Source organism: Rhinoraja longicauda, chromosome 39 (assembly GCF_053455715.1).
Source record: "Rhinoraja longicauda isolate Sanriku21f chromosome 39, sRhiLon1.1, whole genome shotgun sequence".
NCBI lineage: Eukaryota > Metazoa > Chordata > Chondrichthyes > Rajiformes > Arhynchobatidae > Rhinoraja > Rhinoraja longicauda.
The window spans coordinates 3,206,153-3,226,480 of NC_135991.1; the positions used below are offsets into that span (position 1 = coordinate 3,206,153).

The window sequence follows — 20,328 nt, forward strand, 5'->3', positions numbered from 1 at the left end:
CCTGGCGCCGTTTGAACAACGGAAAGCGGCAAACCCTTTGTGGCGTCACTCGCGCTGAGAACCAATCGGCGTTCTCTTTGCCTTTATCTACACATTCCACGCCCACGGTTGGATCGCTGGCGGCCAATCACAGCGCGGCCCGGCTGAATGGGACGTTCCATCGGGCGGGGTATAAAAGGGCGCGTTCGGCGGATGCGACACATTGTCTGGAGCTGCGAGACCAGAAGGAAGATCATGGTGGGTGCTCCCGGGGCTGGGTGGGGCGTCGGCTCAAAGGGATCGTGGTACGGCGAACGGGTAATGTTAGCAAACGGAAGTGTTGTCCCTGGTGTTCACCTGGCATCGAGGGTGGTGTTGGTGGTGGTAGTGGAGGAATCCACGGCGCTTTCCTGCCTCAGGGAGAGAGGTAAGCCAGATGGACAAAGAGGTAGGCGACAGTACGACGAGGAAGTAAACGGGTAGGAGAGACTAATACTCGTCAGCGATTGGTGAAACACACGCGACTGATTGTCAGGAACACCATCAAAGCGCGAAGCGGTCTTTGTTGTAGAATTTAGACTTTGGAGATACAGTATGGATATAAGACCCTCGGCCCAGCGATCACCCCGTGCCCAAGCACTGTTCTAAAAAACTAGGGACAAACCGGTGAAAACCCACCCGGTTCACAGGGAGAATGTTCAGGTCTCTGGCGCCGTGAGGCAGCAACTCTACTGCTGCGCCACTGTGCTCGTCTATCAATGGTAGAGTTGTGGGGTGGATGATCGTAATGCTCCTCTTCCCCTTCCACGGAAGACGTTGCGTGGACAATGCGGATTCTGGGCAGGTAGTTCGAAATTCTCCACCCTCCAATCTGCGCGGTCCCGGGAGAAGGAGAATGCGCTCCGGCCCGCGCGGCGCACGCCGGTCTTCGACTATCCAAATTAACCGTACTTCCACTCTCGCCACCTCCCCCCACTCTCTCCAGCGTGAGTGTCTCTCCATCCACATCGGCCAGGCCGGAGTGCAAGTCGGCAACGCTTGCTGGGAGCTGTATTGCCTGGAGCATGGGATCCAGCCGGATGGACAGATGCCAAGCGACAAGACCATTGGAGGCGGAGACGACTCCTTCAACACCTTCTTCAGCGAGACGGGGGCGGGCAAGCACGTCCCACGGGCCGTGTTCATCGACCTGGAGCCCACGGTGATTGGTAAGATGGGAGAGGGGTGAGTGGTGGTATGTTCGACGTTGGCTCAATCCCTCCTCGTGATCAGACGGGTGGAGCGTGAGCGGCGCTGATTAATTGTCGTTCTCTGCTCCCCTCCGACCGTAGATGAGGTACGGACCGGCACCTACCGGCAGCTCTTCCACCCCGAGCAGCTGATCACCGGCAAGGAGGACGCGGCCAATAACTACGCGCGGGGCCACTGCTCCATCGGCAAGGAGATCGTGGACCTGGTGCTGGATCGCATCCGGAAGCTGGTAGGTGGTGGAATCGCTCACAACATAAAGTCATCCGGTCATACAGAATGGGAATAGAATTCGGCCATTCTGCCCATTAAGTCTACCCCGCCATTCAATCATGAATGGTTTATCGTTCTCCCCCTAACCCCATTCTCCTGCCTTCACCCCATAACCTCTGTCTCATCTACTATTCAAGAATCCATCTATGTCTGCCTTAAAACTGTCCACTGACTTGCCCCCACATCCTTCAGTGGCAACGAATTCCACAGATTCACCAACCTCTGACTATAGAAGTTTCTCCCCATCTCCTTTCTGTAAGAACGCCCTATTATTCTGGCGCTATGACCTCTGGTCCTAATCTTACCCACAAGTGGAAACATCCTTTCCACATCCACTCTATCCAAGCCTTTCACTATTCTGTATGTTTCCAGGAGGTCCCCCCTCATTCTTCTAAACTCCAGTGTGTACAGGCTCAGTGCGTACAACAGCTCATCATAGTTTAACCTACTAATTCCTGTGTTCATTCTTTGAAACCTCCTCTCGACCTACTCGAGAGCCAGCACATCCTTCCTCAGATATGCTGCCCAAAATTGCTCACAATATTCGAAATGCGGCCTAACCAGCGCATTATAGAGCCTCAACATTACATCCCTGTTTTTAATTCAAGCCCTCTGGACATCAATGACGGTTGAAATAGCAACCTTCTCCATCCGACCTCGCGCACCCGGGGCGCCCGCCCATCGTCTCTTCCAACCTTAACATTGCCCCCTCTTTCTGTGCTCACAGGCCGACCAGTGCACCGGATTGCAGGGATTCCTCATCTTCCACAGTTTCGGAGGCGGCACCGGCTCGGGCTTCACCTCCCTCCTCATGGAGAGACTCTCCGTGGACTACGGCAAGAAATCCAAGCTGGAGCTTTCCATCTATCCGGCGCCGCAGATCTCCACCGCCGTGGTCGAGCCCTACAACGCGGTGCTGGTCACCCACTGCACCCTGGAGCACTCCGACTGCTCCTTCATGCTGGACAACGAGGCTATTTACGACGTGTGCCGGCGGAATCTGGACATCGAGCGGCCCACCTATACCAACCTCAACCGCCTGATGGCGCAGATCGTGTCGTCCATCACCGCCTCGCTGCGATTCGACGGAGCCCTCAACGTGGACCTGCTCGAGTTCCAGACCAACCTGGTCCCCTACCCGCGCATCCACTTCCCGCTGGTGACCTACGCGCCCCTGATCTCGGCCGAGAAGGCTTTCCACGAGCAACTCTCCGTGTCAGAGATCACCAACGCCTGCTTCGAGCCGGCCAACCAGATGCTCAAGTGCGACCCCCGCCAGGGCAAGTACATGGCGTGCTGCATGATGTATCGCGGGGACGTGGTGCCCAAGGACGTCAACGCCGCCATCGCCACCATCAAGACCAAGCGCTCAATCCAGTTCGTGGACTGGTGCCCAACCGGGTTCAAGGTAAGTGGGGATTTTTGACCGAAACCTGCGCCGTACATGGGTCTCCCACTGTCCATTGATAGACACAAAAAGCCGGGATAACTCAGCGGGACAGGCAGAATCTCCGGAGAGAAGGAATGGGTGACGTTTCGGGTCGAGACGACAAGAACTGGGCAATGTTTCGACTCGAGACCAGAGATGTCGCCTGTCCCGCTGAGTTCTTCCTGCTTTTTGTGTCTATCTTCGGATTAAACCAGCATCTGTAGTTCCTTCCTATACACTCCAGTGCATTGGGTTGCTTTGGCTTCTGGATAACTAAGCTGGCTTTTCCTCAGTCAAAGGCACAAATGCCCATTGTAATTCCAACTTGCGGAACATTCGGCCGGTCGAAGTTATCCTGACCCTCCAACTCAATTCCCCATCCCCCCATCTCACAAGTTCTTGCAACCTTTGTTCAATCTTTGCACCATCCCGCCATGCAAGCTGCCAATGAACAAGCAGCCATGTTTTTGCAAATCTGGGATTGATGTGGCCGAACGTGGGCGCTTGGGATCGAACCCGCGTCTCCGGCGGCCTGGAGCAGCGGCTTTCCTCACTGCGACACTCTGCCGCCCCCTGTTGGCGGCCGGTGCATCCGTTCATGACGCTGATTCTTTCGACGTGTCTGCAATCGAACTAAGCGCTGTTTCTCTCTCTCCCGCAGGTGGGCATCAACTACCAGCCCCCGACGGTGGTGCCGGGGGGTGACCTGGCCAAGGTGCAACGCGCCGTCTGCATGCTGAGCAACACCACCGCCATCTCCATGGCCTGGACCCGCATGAACCTCAAGTTCGACAAGATGTACGCCAAGCGGGCCTTTGTCCACTGGTACGTGGGAGAGGGGCTGGAGGAAGGGGAGTTCCAGGACGCGCGGGAGGACATGGCATCGCTGGAGAAGGACTACGAGGAAGTGGGCATCGATTCGGCGGATCTGGACAAGAAGGGGGAAGAGGAAGAGTGAAATTATCTTTATATCCAGAAAGATGCCTTTATATTTTATGAAGACAGATGTAAATCTAATTTATGAAATTAAATCTATTTAACATTTTATTGAGCAATGCGTCCTCATTAAAGGCAGAATTGCTTCTTGATAATAGATTAATATAGCCCGGAAATAGACCCTTCAGCCCAACTCGTCCATGCCGTCTAAACGTAACCGGAAACAAATGTTGTAAATGTTAATATAGGGGGAGGCTAGGACACGAACCCTGACCCGTTCTGGTGCCAGGCAAAACCTTCTGGAGTACAAGCGGTGCACTTACGATGCTGGGACCTCCTTCGGTCCCAGCAGCCGCTGAGATATCGCAGTTTTTTTTGCCAGAATTCTGCCAGAGTCTCTGAAGCCAAAATCGCCACTAAACTCGCACATCTGAGTACCAACCAAAATTCTTTATGAATGGCACCACGTAGTTACAGTGCTTAATCGCATCAGGCTGTTTAACTTCATCCAAATACACTTAGCACAGCTATGGTGAAGATGCTATTTAAGGTTAAGATGCTCTTGTGACGACAGAGGATAAGCCAGATACCAGCTGCAGAACTCACAAATCAGTGCTCCCTGGGGCTTGCAATAACAAGGAACTGCAGACGCTGATTTATACCAGAGAAAGACACGTACGCCAGAATAATTCAGCAGGTCAGGTAGCATCTCTGAAGAACGTGGATCGGCGACGTTTCGGGTTGGAACCCTTCTTCGGACTGATCTGAAGAAGGGTCCCGGCTGAAAACATCACCAGTCCATGTTCTCCCGGGTTGCTGCCTGACTTGCTGAGTTACTCCAGTGTCTGTCCTTAGGGCTTAATGAAAAATGGCTTACTTATACTTTACAGTTCTTTTTCCTTGCCTCGGTAAACAGGAGACCAATTGCAGTGGCTCTGCTTACATTTCAAAAGATATTCCTGCAAATCTTTAAGGTTATGGATGCCAGTGGTCGAGGGATTTAAATCAGCTCACTTAAATGCTGGAATTGGAAGACAATCGAGACAGGGAGTGTAGGCAAGTTGGATGAAGTTAAGAAGGAAAGGATGGCCAAGCATTTGGCCTGAGAAAATAATACAGCGGAATCACAGAGGGGAGCAGTGAGAGAGGCTGTTGCTAAATTCTCGGAGAGAGGAGAACTACTTCAAAGTAGACATACGTTGAGGAGGCTTTGCAGTGGAATGGACAATATGTGTTTGAAAGAAGTGCAGATACTGGTTTAATCGAAGGTAGACAAAATGTTGGAGTAACGTACGTGTTGCGTGCGTTACGCCTGTATGCCCGGAAGCTGCCTTGTATTCCAGAAGTCTTGAGGGACTCCGTGCGTCACGCCCTTTGACCTTATGACCTACCGTGCACCCCCCCTCCACGTGCTCATTCCATATACCCACCGCCTTATCAAGAGCCACTAAAGATAATTTATGTACTAAAACTCTCGTTTGTTTGTTTATTTGTTCCTGAACTACAGCCAAAACAGTACACGATAGCGCGACAATTTTAGGCCCACCTTAATCACCGTCGCCCCTTTGGTGCTAATGGAAGACGTTTCATTGAATCGGTGTTATATTTTTAGTTATTCACATTTTAAAGTTTAAATCTATCTCCTAGGGAGGGAGGAGGAGGGAGGTAGAAGAGCGAGGATAAGGGGAGTTAATGTGGAGGGGAGGGGAGGAACGGGTGAGGAGGGAGGGGAGGAGGAAGAGGGGAGGGGGAGAGGAGAGGAGGGGAGTTGGGGGAGAGATATGGGGGAAAGGGGAGGGGAGTGGGTTAGGAGAGGGTGCTGCACCTATGCAGGAGAGGGTTGGGCCCGACGGGTCCACTTGGTCTGGTATATATATATATATATACGCATTTCAGTTTAGTTTCACAAGTTCAAAAGTACACGAGCTGTAGGAGTAAATTAGCCCAATCGGCCCATCGAGTCTACTCCATCTTTCAATCATGGCCGAGCTCGGTCTCCAAATCCCATTTTCCTACTTTCTCCCCATAACCTTTGACACCCGTTCTAATCAGGAATTTTTCTATCTCTGCTTTAAAAATATCCACTGACATGGCTTCCACTGCCTCTGTGGCACTGAGTTCCACAGATTAACTACCCTCTGACTAAAGAAGATCATCCTCACCTCCGCTCCAGAAGAATGCCTTTTAATCTGAGGCGAGACCTCTAGTCCTAGACTCTCCCACCAGTGGAACAAATCCACTCTCTCTTTGCCTTTCATGATTTTGTAAGTTTCAATGAGGTCCCCCCACCACTCCCCCCTCCCCCACTCCCAACCTTCTAAACCAGAGAATACAGACCCAGTTGTATTCTCATCACGTGCTAACCCGCTGATTCCTGGAATCATTCTTGTAAACCTCCTCTGGACCGTCTTCAGAGCCACCACACGCTTCCTCAGATGTCAGGCGCATATTTGCGTAAATTCTATTCAGTTTCAGTTAAATTTTGCCAGGACTCAAGGGCCTGAGCTAGATAGAGAAGTTAGTTAGGCAAAACATTATTGCTTGGCGTACAGGCGAAGCCTGAGTGGTATTTTCATCGCGGTGCATGAAATCATGAGGCGTTTCAGGCACCCACACACAGTCGCGCAACACGCACGCACGCACGCACACACGCACACACACACACGCACACACACACACACACACACACACACACACACACACACACAAACACGCACGCACACACACACACACACACACGCATACGCGCATGTATATTTATATATGTGTGTTTGTATGTGTCTGCTTGTATACAGTATACAAGCAAACACACACATACACGCGCACACATATATAAATATATATGCGTGTATGCGTGTGTGTGTGTGTGTGTGTGTGTGTGTGTGCGTGCGTGCGTGTGTGTGTGTGCGCGCGCATGTTGCACGTGTGTGTGTGGGTGCCTGAAACGCCTCATGATTTCATGCACCTCGATGATAATACTACTCAGGCTGCGCTTGTACGCCAAGGAATAATGTTTTGCCGAACTAACTTCTCTGTATAGCTCAGGTCCTTGATTCCTGGCAAAATTTAACTGAAACTGAAACTGAATTGAATTTAGGCAAATGTAGGCCTCATATCTGAGGTAGCGTGTGATGGCTCTGAAGACGGCCCAGAGGAGGTTTACAGAAATGATGAGTGTTTGACAACACTGGGCCTCTACTCGTTGGAGTTTAGAAGGTTGCGGGGGGCGGGGGTCCGGGCTATTTTAATCTATTGTCATGAAGCTATTCTGCCTTTAATAAGGACGCAATGCTAAATGAAATTTCAAGTAGATTTAATTTCATAAATTAGATTTACATCTGTATTCATAAAAAAATAAAGGCATTTTTCTGGATGTAAAGATAATTTCACTCTTCCTCTTCCCCCTTCTTGTCCAGATCCGCCGAATCGATGCCCACTTCCTCGTAGTCCTTCTCCAGCGACGCCATGTCCTCCCGCGCGTCCTGGAACTCCCCTTCCTCCAGCCCCTCTCCCACGTACCAGTGGACAAAGGCCCGCTTGGCGTACATCTTGTCGAACTTGAGGTTCATGCGGGTCCAGGCCATGGAGATGGCGGTGGTGTTGCTCAGCATGCAGACGGCGCGTTGCACCTTGGCCAGGTCACCCCCCGGCACCACCGTCGGGGGCTGGTAGTTGATGCCCACCTGCGGGAGAGAGAGAAACAGCGCTTAGTTCGATTGCAGACACGTCGAAAGAATCAGCGTCATGAACGGATGCACCGGCCGCCAACAGGGGACGGCAGAGTGTCGTAGTGAGGAAAGCCGCTGCTCCAGGCCGCCGGAGACGCGGGTTCGATCCCAAGCGCCCACGTTCGGCCACATCAATCCCAGATTTGCAAAAACATGGCTGCTTGTTCATGGCAGCTTGCATGGCGGGATGGTGCAAAGATTGAACAAAGGTTGCAAGAACTTGTGAGATGGGGGGATGGGGAATTGAGTTGGAGGGTCAGGATAACTTCGACCGGCTGAATGTTCCGCAAGTTGGAATTACAATGGGCATTTGTGCCTTTGACTGAGGAAAAGCCAGCTTCGTTATCCAGAAGCCAAAGCAACCCAATGCACTGGAGTGTATAGGAAGGAACTACAGATGCTGGTTTAATCCGAAGATAGACACAAAAAGCAGGAAGAACTCAGCGGGACGCGGCATCTCTGGTCTCGAATCGAAACATTGCCCAGTTCTTGTGGTCTCGACCCGAAACGTCACCCATTCCTTCTCTCCGGAGATTCTGCCTGTCCCGCTGAGTTATCCCAGCTTTTTGTGTCTATCAATGGACAGTGGGAGACCCATGTACGGCGCAGGTTTCGGTCAAAAATCCCCACCTACCTTGAACCCGGTTGGGCACCAGTCCACGAACTGGATGGAGCGCTTGGTCTTGATGGTGGCGATGGCGGCGTTGACGTCCTTGGGCACCACGTCCCCGCGATACATCATGCAGCACGCCATGTACTTGCCCTGGCGGGGGTCGCACTTGAGCATCTGGTTGGCCGGCTCGAAGCAGGCGTTGGTGATCTCTGACACGGAGAGTTGCTCGTGGTAAGCCTTCTCGGCCGAGATCAGGGGCGCGTAGGTCACCAGCGGGAAGTGGATGCGCGGGTAGGGGACCAGGTTGGTCTGGAACTCGAGCAGGTCCACGTTGAGGGCTCCGTCGAAGCGCAGCGAGGCGGTGATGGACGACACGATCTGCGCCATCAGGCGGTTGAGGTTGGTGTAGGTGGGCCGCTCGATGTCCAGGTTCCGCCGACACACGTCGTAAATGGCCTCGTTGTCCAGCATGAAGGAGCAGTCTGAGTGCTCCAGGGTGCAGTGGGTGACCAGCACCGCGTTGTAGGGCTCGACCACGGCGGTGGAGATCTGCGGCGCCGGGTAGATGGAAAGCTCCAGCTTGGATTTCTTGCCGTAGTCCACGGAGAGTCTCTCCATGAGGAGGGATGTGAAGCCCGAGCCGGTGCCGCCGCCGAAACTATGGAAGATGAGGAATCCCTGCAATCCGGTGCACTGGTCGGCCTGTGAGCAGAGTAAGAGGGGGCAATGTTAAGGTTGGAAGAGACGATGAGCGGGAGCCCCGGGAGCGCGAGGTCGGTTGGAGACGGTTGTTACTTCAACCGTCATTGATTTCAAGAGGGCTTGAATTAAAAACAGGGATGTAATGTTGAGGCTCTATAATGCGCTGGTTAGGACGCATTTCGAATATTGTGAGCAATTTTGGGCACCATATCTGAGGAAGGATGTGCTGGCTCTCGAGTGGGTCGAGAGGAGGTTTCCAAGAATGAACACAGGATTTAGTAGGTTAAACTATGATGAGCTGTTGTACGCACTGTGCCTGTACACGCTGGAGTTTAGAAGAATGAGGGGGGACCTCCTGGAAACATACAGAATAGTGAAAGGCTTGGATAGTGTGGATGTGGAAAGGATGTTTCCACTTGTGGGTGAGACTAGGACCAGAGGTCACAGCACCAGAATAATAGGGCGTTCATACAGAAAGGAGATGAGGAGAAACTTCTATAGTCAGAGGTTGGTGAATCTGTGGAATTCGTTGCCACTGAAGGGTGTGGAGGCAACGCGGTGGACAGTTTTAAGGCAGACATAGATGTATTCTTGATTAGTAGATGAGTCAGAGGTCATGGGGAGAACGCAGGAGAATTGGGTTAGGGGGGAGAGATAGATCAGTCATGATTAAATAGCGGGGTAGTCTTGATGGGCCGAATGGCCTAATTCTATTCCTATTCTTTATGACCGGATGACCTTACGTTGTGATCGGTTCCACAACCTACCAGCTTCCTGATGCGATCTAGAACCAGGTCCACGATCTCTTTGCCGATGGAGCAGTGGCCCCTGGCGTAGTTATTGGCCGCGTCCTCCTTGCCGGTGATGAGCTGCTCAGGGTGGAAGAGCTGCCGGTAGGTGCCGGTCCGTACCTCATCTGCGGTCGGAGGGGAGCAGAGAACGATAATTAATCAACGCCGCTCACGCTCCACCCGTCTGATCCCGAGGAGGGATTGAGCCAACGACGAACATACCACCACTCGCCCCTTTCCCATCTTACCGATCACCGTGGGCTCCAGGTCGATGAACACGGCCCGTGGGACGTGCTTGCCCGCCCCCGTCTCGCTGAAGAAGGTGTTGAAGGAGTCGTCGCCGCCTCCAATAGTCTTGTCGCTGGGCATCTGTCCATCCGGCTGGATCCCGTGTTCCAGGCAATACAGCTCCCAGCAAGCGTTACCGACTTGCACTCCGGCCTGGCCGATGTGGATGGAGAGACACTCACGCTGTAGAGTGTGGGAGGAGGTGGCGAGAGTGGAAGCACGGTTAATTTGGATAGTGGAAGGTCGGCGTGCGCCGCGGGGGCCGGAGGGCATTCCCCTTCTCCCGGGACCGCGCAGCTTGGAGGGTGGAGATTTTGGAACTACCTGCCCAGAATCCGCATTCCCCACGCAACGTCTTCCGTTGAAGGGGAAGAGGAGCACTACGGTCACCCACCCCACAACTCTCTAATTGATAGACGAGCACTGTGGCGCAGCAGTAGAGTTGCTGTCTCACAGCGCCAGAGACCTGAACATTCTCCCTGTGAACCGGATGGGTTTTCTCCGGTTTGTCCCTAGTTGTTTAGAACAGTGCTTGGGCACGGGGTGATCGCTGGTCGGCGCGGACTCGCTGGGCCCAGGGTCCTGTTTCCATACTGTATCTCCAAAGTCTAAATTCTACAACAAAGACCCCTTCGCGCTTTGATCATGTTCCTGACAACCAGTCGCGTGTGTTTCACCAATCGCTGGCGAGTATCAGTCTCTCCTACCCGTTTTCTTCCTCTTCGTACTGTCGCCTACCTCTTTGTCCATCTGGCTTACCACTTTCCCTGAGGCAGGAAAGCGCCGTGGATTCCTCCACTACCACCACCAACACCACCCTCGATCCCAGGTGAACAGCAGGGACAACCCTTCCGTTTGCTAACATTACCCGGCCGCCGTACCACGATCCCTTTAAGCCGACGCCCCACCCAGCCCCGGGAGCACCCACCATGATCTTCCTTCTGGTCTCGCAGCTCCAGACAATGTGTCGCATTCGCCGAACGCGCCCTTTTATACCCCGCCCGATGGAACGCCCATTCAGCCGGGTCGCGCTGTGATTGGCCGCCAGCGTTCCAACCGTTGGCCTGGAATGTGTAGACAAAGGCAAAGAGAACGCCGATTGGTTCTCAGCGCATGTGAAGCAACAATGGGTTTGCCGCGACCCGTTGTTCAAACGGCGCCAGCAACCGTCCGCATCTCGGCCGTCGGAACCGCGGATCATCGGACGTTTGAACAGTTGCCTTAGCACCGACCCTCAACGATCAGATCCTCGCGAAATCAGCCCACCAATGCAACCCTCACGGATGAAAAAATAAAAAAAATAACATGCATACATTCACGTGTATATATATATACTAAACTCTCGTCGGAGAGAAGAGAACTTCTTCAAAGTAGACATACGTTGAGGAGGCTTTGCAGTGGAACGGGCAAAATGTGTTTGAAAGAATTGCAGATGCTGGTTTAATCGAAGGTAAACGTACGTGTTGCGTGCGTTACGAGTGTATGCCGGGAATCTGCCTTGTACTGCAGAAGGCTTGAGCCACCGTGCGTCACGCCCTTTGACCTTATGACCTACCGTGCAATTCCCCTCCACGTGCTTCAACTAGTTCATCTAACAGCTCATTCCATATACCCACCGCCTTCGCAAGAGCCACTATAGATAATCTATATAATAAACAGTCGTCGAAGATTGTTCATCAGCACCATCACGGACCTCACCATCTACGCCGATCTACCCCCCAGTGCCTCCAAACTCATAGTTCCCCAGCCCCGCACGGCCCGATTCTACCTCCGACCCAAAATCCATAAACAGAACTGTCCCGGCAGACTCATTGTCTCTGCCTGCTCTTGTCCCACTGAACTTATTTCCACCTACCTCGACTCCATCCTATCCCCCCTGGTTAAATGCCTCCCCACCTACGTCCAAGACACCTCACACGCTCCATCTCCTCGATAACTTCCGGTTCCCAGGCCCCCACTCCCTCATCGTTACCATGGATGTCCAGTCACTCTACACTTCCATCCCCCACAAGGATGGTCTCGAAGCCCTCCGTTTCTTCCTCGACCGTAGAACCAGCTAATCCCCATCTACCAACACTCTCCCCCGCCTAGCAGAGCTGGTTCTTACCCTCAACATCTTCTCCTTTGACTCCTCCCACTTCCTCCAAACCAGAGGCGTAGCTATCGGCACTCGCATGGGCCTTGCCTCTTTGTCGGGTACGTCGAACAATCCCCGTTCCCGGCGTACACTGGCCCCATCCCCGAACTCTACCTCCGCTACATCGACGACTGCATTGGTGCTATCACTTGTACCCATGCAGAACTCACTGACTTCATACACTTCACTTCCAATTTCCATCCTGCCCTTAAATATACCTGGACTATCTCTGACATCTCCCTCCCGTTTCTGGACCTCACGATCTCCATCACAGGAGACAGGAGACAGACTAGTGACGGACATTTACTATAAACACACTGACTCGCACAGCTATCTGGACTACATTTCTTCCCACCCGGTCCCCTGCAAAAAGTCAATCCCTCATTCTTCAGGAAACGGGGCTTCCCCTCCTCCATTATAGATGATGCTCTCACTTGGGTCTCTTCTACATGCCGCAGATCCGCTCTTGCTCCCCCTCCACCCACTCGCAACAAGGACAGAATCCCGCCCGTTCTCACCTTCCACCCCACCAGCCAGCGGATCCAGCAAATCATCCGCCAACATTTCCGTCACCTACAACGGTCAATAGTCAATAGTCGTTTATTTGTCACATACACATAAATGTGTAGTGAAATGAAACATTACCCGCATTTCAACAATAAGACCAATAAGAATAATCATTAAAAATGCAATAACACACACAATCATAAACTAACACCAAACAAAAGAAACATCCATCACAGTGAATCTCCTCCAGTCCCTCCTCACTGTCCCTCCTCCAGTCCCTCCAGACGGTGAAATGTCCGCGGCGGGCCGACCCAAGCTCCGCGATTCGGGGCGGGCGAGGACGCTATCGCTGCCGCTGCCGGAGCTCCCGATGTCGGCCACCACCCGGGGCCTGCGGGCTTCCGACGTCCAGGCGGCCCGCGCCGAAGCCTCCGGAGACGAGTCACAGCCGCTCCAGCAGCATCCGAAGGCAGCCAGCGCCGCAGGTGGTGAGTCCGGACCGCGGGCTCTGTGAACCAGAGCCCCAGGTGGTCCCAGGTGCATGGCCGGTGGTGGCCCCAGCGGGAACGCAGACACGACACAGAAACAAAGGTCGTGTCTGCGTTCGGGAGAGAGAATGTTACAATTCCCATTCCCTCCCACCCCCCACCCCCCACATAACATACAAACACTACACAATATTAAAACTACAATTCAGACAAAAACAACAAAAAACACAAAAGACAAACGGACTGCAGGCAAGCCGCAGCTGAGAGGGCAGCGCTGGCTCCACCGGGACCCCACCACTGGCCATATCTTCCCATCCCTTCCCCTCTCTGCGTTCCGCAGAGACCGTTCCCTCCGTAACTCCCTGGTCCACTCGTGCCTTCCTACCCAAACCACCCCAACCCCGGGCACTTTCCCCTGCAACCGCACAAGATGCAACACCTGTCCCTTTACCTCCCCCCTCAACTCCATCCATGGACCCAAACAGTCTTTCCAGGTGAGACAAAGGTTCACCTGCACCTCCTCCAACCTCACCTATTGTATCCGCTGCTCTAGATGTGGACTTATTTACATCGGCGAAACCAAGTGCAGGCTCGGCGATCGCTTCGCTCAACACCTGCGCTCGGTCCGCATTGACCAAATTGATCTCCCGGTGGCCGAGCACTTAAACTCCCCCTCCCATTCCCAGTCTGACCTTTCTGTCATGGGCCTCCTCCAGTGCCATAGCGAGGCCCACCGGAAATTGGAGGAACAGCACTTCATATTTCGCCTGGGCAGTTTGCAGCCCAGCGGTATGAACATCGACTTCTCCAACTTTAAATAGTTCCTCTGTCCCTCTCTTCCCATCCTCCTTCCCAGATCTCCCTCTATCTTCCTGTCTCCACTTATATCCTTCCTTTGTCCCGCCCCCCCTGACATCCGTCTGAAGAAGGGTCTCGACCCGAAACGTCAACCATTCCTTCTCTCCCGAGATGCTGCCTGACCTGCTGAGTTACTCCAGCATTTTGTGAATCTATATAATAAACTCTCGTTTGTGTGTTTGTTTGTTCCTGAACTACAGCCACAACAGTACACGATAGCGCGACAAATTTAGTTCCACCTTAATCACCGTCGCCCCTTTGGTGCTAATGGAAGAAGTTTCATTGAATCGGTGTTATATTTTTAGTTGTACACATTTGAAAGTTTAAATCCATCTCATACGGAGGGAGGAGGAGGGGGGAGGGGGTTGGAGGGGGGAGGTGGAGGAGGGAGGATAAGGGGATTTAACGTGGAGGGGAGGGGAGAAAGGGTGAGGAGGGAGGGGAGGAGGAGGGAGGGGGGAGGAGGGGATGAAGTGGGGAGGGGAGAGGGGAGGATGGGAGGTGGGGAGAGGGGTGGGGGAGGTGGGAGGGGTAGGGGGTAGGAGAGGGTGCTGCACCTATGCAGGAGAGGGTTGGGCCCAACGGGTCCACTTGGTCGAGTATTTGTATATACACTTCAGTGTAGTTTCACAAGTTCAAAAGTACACGAGCTATAGGAGTACATTAGCCCAATCGGCCCATCTAGTCTACTCCGCCTTTCAATCATGGCAGATCTCGGTCTCCTAATCCCATTTTCCTGCTTTCCCCCATAATCATTGACACCCGTTCTAATCACGAATTTTTCTATCACTGCTTTAAAAATGGCTCCCACTGCCACTGTGGCACTGAGTTCTACAGATTAACTACCCTCTGACTAACGAAGATCATCCTCACCTCCGCTCCAGAAGAGCGCGTTTTAATCTGAGGCGAGGACTTCTAGTCCTAGACTCTCCCACCAGTGGAAAAAATCCTTTCCACATCCACTCTATCTTTGCCTTTCATTATTTTGTAAGTTTCAATGAGGTCCCCCCACCACACCCCTCCCCCTCCCCCGCTCCCAACCTTCTAAACCAGTGAGTACAGACCCAGTGCTGTCAAACGCTCATTACGTGCTAACCCACTCATTCCAGGAATCATTCTTGTAAACCTCCCCTGGACCGTCTTCAGAGCCACCAAACGCTTCCTCAGATGTTAGGCGCAGATTTGCGTAAATTCTATCCAGTTTCAGTTACATTTTGCCAGGACTCAAGCGCCTGAGCTATACAGAGAAGTTAGTTAGGCTTGGCGTACAGGCGAAGACCGAGTGGTATTTTCAACGGTGCATGAAATCATGAGGCGTTTTATGCACCCACACACACTTGCGCAACATGCGCGCACACACATACACACACACACACACACACACACACACACACACACACACACACACACACACACACACACACACACACACACACACACACACACACACACACACACACACACACACACACACACACACACACACACACACACACACACACACACACACACACACACACACACACACACACACGCACACACACGCACATATATATATACGTGTATGTATACGTGTATATATACGTGTATGTATATATATAAACAGTACTGTATTAACTAAACTGAACTGAACTATAAACGTGCGTAGGCACACACACGCAGAAATATATTTCGGTATCCATGTACACACACACACATATACATATATATATATATATATATATATATATATATATATATATATGTATATATATATATATATATATATATATATATATATATACATGTATATATATATATATATATATATATATACATATATATATATATACAAGCACACGCACACACACACACACACACGTATATATACTGTATATACACACACACATACACGCATATATATTTCTATATGTTTGTTTGTATGTGTGTGCTTATATACAGTATACACGCAAATACACCCATTCACACACACACATATATAAATATATATGCGTGTATGTGTGTGTGTGTGTGTACACGTGTGTGTGTGTGTATGTGTGTGTGTGTGTGTGTGTGTGTGTGCGCGCGCGCGCGCATGTTGCACGAGTGTGTGTGGGTGCATGAAACACCGCATGGTTTCGTGGACCTCGATGATAATACTACTCAGGCTTCGCTTGTACGCCAAGGAATAACGTGTTGCCGAACTAACCTCTCTGTCTAGCTCAGGCCCTTGAGTCCTGGCAAGATATAACTGAAACTGAAACTGAATTGAATGTAGGTAAATGACGGCCCAGAGGAGGTTTACAGAAATGATGAGTGTTTGACAACACTGGGCCTCTACTCGCTGGAGTTTAGAAGGTTGGTGGGGGGGGGGGGTTTGGGGGGGTGGGGGTGGGGGGCGTTTTTGGGGGTGGGAAGGACTTCATTGAAACCTACAGAATAATGAAAGGCATAGATAGAGTGCATGTGGAAAGGATTTTTCCACTGGTGGGAGAGTCTTGGATTAGAGGACCTAACCTCAGATTAAAGGGCGCTCTTTTAGAGCGGAGAAACTTATTTAGTTGGAGGGTAGTAAATCCGTGGAACTCATTCCCATAGAGGGCAGTGGGAGCCATGTCAGTGGATATTTTCTAAAGCAGAGATAGACAATTTCTGAATCAGAACAGGTGTCAAGGGTAATGGGGATAAAGCAGCAAAATTGGATTAGGAGACCGGAATCAGCCACGATTGAATGGTGGAGTAGACTCGATGGGCCGAATGGGCTAATTCTACTCCTATTACCCGTGAACCTGTGAAACACAACTAAAATGTGTATATATATATATATAAGCACCATATATATATATAGATAGATATGTGTGAATTTCTCTGTAGAGTCTCTTGAGAAGGAGGTGGGTATATATGGAATGAGCTGTCAGGTGAACTAGTTGAAGCGCGTATAATAATTTTTTTTTTAAATTCCGGTTACGTGTAGTCGGCATGGACGTGTTGGACCGAAGGGTCTATTTCCGGGCTATATTAATCTATTGTCATGAAGCTATTCTGCCTTTAATTAGGACGCAAAACTAAATGAAATTTCAAATAGATTTAATTTCAAAAATTAGATTTACATCTGTATTCATAAGAAATAAACGCATCTTTCTGGATATAAAAAATATTTCACTCTTCCTCTTCCCCCTTCTTGTCCAGATCCGCCGAATCGATGCCCACTTCCTCGTAGTCCTTCTCCAGCGATGCCATGTCCTCCCGCGCGTCTTGGAACTCCCCTTCCTCCAGCCCCTCTCCCACGTACCAGTGGACAAAGGCCCGCTTGGCGTACATCTTGTCGAACTTGAGGTTCATGCGGGTCCAGGCCATGGAGATGGCGGTGGTGTTGCTCAGCATGCAGACGGCTCGTTGCACCTTGGCCAGGTCGCCCCCCGGCACCACCGTCGGGGGCTGGTAGTTGATGCCTACCTGCGGGAGAGAGAGAAACAGCGCTTAGTTCGATTACAGACACGTCGAAAGAATCAGCGCCCTGAACGGATGCACCGGCCGGAAAACAGGTGGCGGCAGAGTGTCGCAGTGAGGAAATCCGCTGCTCCAGGCCGCCGGAGACGCGGGTTCGATCCCAAGCGCAGACGCTCGGCCACATCAATCCCAGATTTGCAAAAACATGGCTGCTTGTTCATTGGCGGCTTGCATGGCGGGATGCTGCAAAGATTAAACAAAGGTTGTAAGAACATGCGAGATGGAATTAGTTGGATGGTCAGCATAGTACAGACTATGGGTCTGGGTCTACATTCTACAGAATGTTCCGAAATTTGGAAGAGAAATGGACATTTGTGCCTTTGACTGAGGAAACGCCAGGTTGGTTACCTAGAACCAAGAGCCACCCAATGGACAGCAGTGTGTGGGATGGAACTGCAGATGCTGGTTTATTACGAGGATAGGCACAAAAAGGTGCAGCAACTCAACGGGTCAGGCGGTATCTCTGGTCTCGACTCGAAACATTTCTTCGTGTCTGGAACCGATACGCCACCCGTTCTTCTCCTGAGAAACTGCCTGTCCCGCTGAGTTACTCCAGGTTTTTGTGTTTATCACTGGACAGGAGTCTCCGAGAAACTTCAATGGTTCCAGGTGACGGCTGGATGTTCAGAACCCCGGGTCTCGGTTTGGGAATAACCTCTCCTGGTCTCGACAGTCGAGAACCATCTGCAGCAGACTTCATAGCCCAGTGGGAGACCCATGTATGGCGCAGGTTTCTGTCAACAATCTCCACTTACCTTGAAACCGGTCGGACACCAGTCCACGAACTGGATGGAGCGCTTGGTCTTGATGGTGGCGATGGCGGCGTTGACGTCCTTGGGCACCACGTCCCCGCGATACATCATGCAGCACGCCATGTACTTGCCCTGGCGGGGGTCGCACTTGAGCATCTGGTTGGCCGGCTCGAAGCAGGAGTTGGTGATCTCTGACACGGAGAGTTGCTCGTGGTAAGCTTTCTCGGCCGAGATCAGGGGCGCGTAGGTCACCAGCGGGAAGTGGATGCGCGGGTAGGGGACCAGGTTGGTCTGGAACTCGAGCAGATCCACGTTGAGGGCGCCGTCGAAGCGCAGCGAGGCGGTGATGGACGACACGATCTGCGCCATCAGGCGGTTGAGGTTAGTATATGTGGGCCGCTCGATGTCCAGGTTCCGCCGACACACGTCGTAAATGGCCTCGTTGTCCAGCATGAAGGAGCAGTCGGAGTGCTCCAGGGTGCAGTGGGTGACCAGCACCGCGTTGTAGGGCTCGACCACGGCGGTGGAGATCTGCGGCGCCGGGTAGATGGAAAGCTCCAGCTTGGATTTCTTGCCGTAGTCCACGGAGAGTCTCTCCATGAGGAGGGAGGTGAAGCCCGAGCCGGTGCCGCCGCCGAAACTATGGAAGATGAGGAATCCCTGCAATCCGGTGCACTGGTCGGCCTGTGAGCAGAGTAAGAGGGGGCAATGTTAAGGTTGGAAGAGACGATGAGCAGGAGCCCCGGGAGCGCGAGGTCGGTTGGACACGGTTGTTACTTCAACCGTCATTGATTTCAAGAGGGCTTGAATTAAAAACAGGGATGTAATGTTGAGGCTCTATAATGCGCTGGTTAGGACGCATTTCGAATATTGTGAGCAATTTTGGCCACCATATCTGAGGAAGGATGTGCTGGCTCTAGAGTGGGTCGAGAAGAGGTTTCCAAGAATGAACACAGGAATTAGTAGGTTAAACTATGATGAGCTGTTGTACGCACTGTGCCTGTACACGCTGGAGTTTAGAAGAATGAGGGGGGACCTCCCGGAAACATACAGAATAGTGAAAGGCTTGGATAGTGTGGAGGTGGAAAGGATGTTTCCACTTGTGGGTGAGACTAGGACCAGAGGTCACAGCACCAGAATAATAGGGAGTTCGTACAGAAAGGAGATGAGGAGAAACTTCTATAGTCAGAGGTTGGTGAATCTGTGGAATTCGTTGCCACTGAAGGGTGTGGAGGCAACTCAGTGGACAGTTTTAAGGCAGACGTAGATGTATTCTTGATTAGTAGATGAGTCAGAGGTCATGGGGAGAACGCAGGAGAATGGGGTTAGGGGGAGAGATAGATCAGTCATGATTAAATAGCGGGGTAGTCTTGATGGGCCGAATGGCCTAATTCTATTCCTATTCTTTATGACCGGATGACCTTACGTTGTGATCGGTTCCACAACCTACCAGCTTCCTGATGCGATCTAGAACCAGGTCCACGATCTCTTTGCCGATGGAGCAGTGGCCCCTGGCGTAGTTATTGGCCGCGTCCTCCTTGCCGGTGATGAGCTGCTCAGGGTGGAAGAGCTGCCGGTAGGTGCCGGTCCGTACCTCATCTGCGGTCGGAGGGGAGCAGAGAACGATAATTAATCAACGCCGCTCACGCTCCACCCGTCTGATCCCGAGGAGGGATTGAGCCAACTACGAACATACCACCACTCGCCCCTTTCCCATCTTACCGATCACCGTGGGCTCCAGGTCGATGAACACGGCCCGTGGGACGTGCTTTCCCGCCCCCGTCTCGCTGAAGAAGGTGTTGAAGGAGTCGTCGCCGCCTCCAATAGTCTTGTCGCTGGGCATCTGTCCATCCGGCTGGATCCCGTGTTCCAGGCAATACAGCTCCCAGCAAGCGTTACCGACTTGCACTCCGGCCTGGCCGATGTGGATGGAGAGACACTCACGCTGTAGAGTGTGGGAGGAGGTGGCGAGATTGGAAGCACGGTTAATTTGGATAGTGGAAGGCCGGCGTCCGCCGCGGGGGCCGGAGCGCATTCCCCTTCTCCCGGGACTGCGCAGCTTGGAGGGTGGAGATTTTGGAACTATCTGCCCAGAATCCGCATTCCCCAC

General features: G+C 52.1%; 3 protein-coding genes across 6 annotated transcripts in view; 1 reads left to right on the plus strand and 2 right to left on the minus strand.

Moving 5' to 3' along the window:
- Positions 1–961: 961 nt before the first annotated feature.
- On the plus strand, positions 962–3,887 carry LOC144611021 (tubulin alpha chain-like). The gene is made up of 4 exons (XM_078430099.1): positions 962–1,187; positions 1,311–1,459; positions 2,228–2,908; positions 3,591–3,887. The coding sequence occupies exons 1-4, from the start codon at positions 1,067–1,069 to the stop codon at positions 3,885–3,887; spliced, it is 1,248 nt and encodes a 415-aa protein (XP_078286225.1). The 5' UTR covers positions 962–1,066.
- A 3,364-nt stretch (positions 3,888–7,251) lies between these two features.
- LOC144611120 (tubulin alpha chain-like) lies at positions 7,252–10,173 on the minus strand. The gene is made up of 4 exons (XM_078430184.1): positions 9,948–10,173; positions 9,676–9,824; positions 8,228–8,908; positions 7,252–7,548 (listed from the first exon to the last, which is right to left on the minus strand). The coding sequence occupies exons 1-4, from the start codon at positions 10,066–10,068 to the stop codon at positions 7,252–7,254; spliced, it is 1,248 nt and encodes a 415-aa protein (XP_078286310.1). The 5' UTR covers positions 10,069–10,173.
- A 6,942-nt stretch (positions 10,174–17,115) lies between these two features.
- The window catches only part of LOC144611277 (tubulin alpha chain-like), a 5,450-nt gene continuing 2,237 nt past the window's right edge, over positions 17,116–20,328 (minus strand). Inside the window, exons 2-5 of one of the 4 annotated variants that reach the window (XM_078430320.1) lie at positions 19,941–20,159; positions 19,669–19,817; positions 18,222–18,902; positions 17,116–17,412 (exon numbers count right to left, since the gene is read on the minus strand). In XM_078430320.1, the coding sequence (XP_078286446.1) occupies positions 17,116–17,412; positions 18,222–18,902; positions 19,669–19,817; positions 19,941–20,061 (1,248 nt within the window). In that variant the 5' untranslated portion in view covers positions 20,062–20,159. Of the gene's footprint in view, positions 17,413–18,221; positions 18,903–19,668; positions 19,818–19,940; positions 20,167–20,328 lie in introns of those variants that run through there. The other 3 variants (XM_078430319.1, XM_078430322.1, XM_078430321.1) reach the window with 3 other exon arrangements.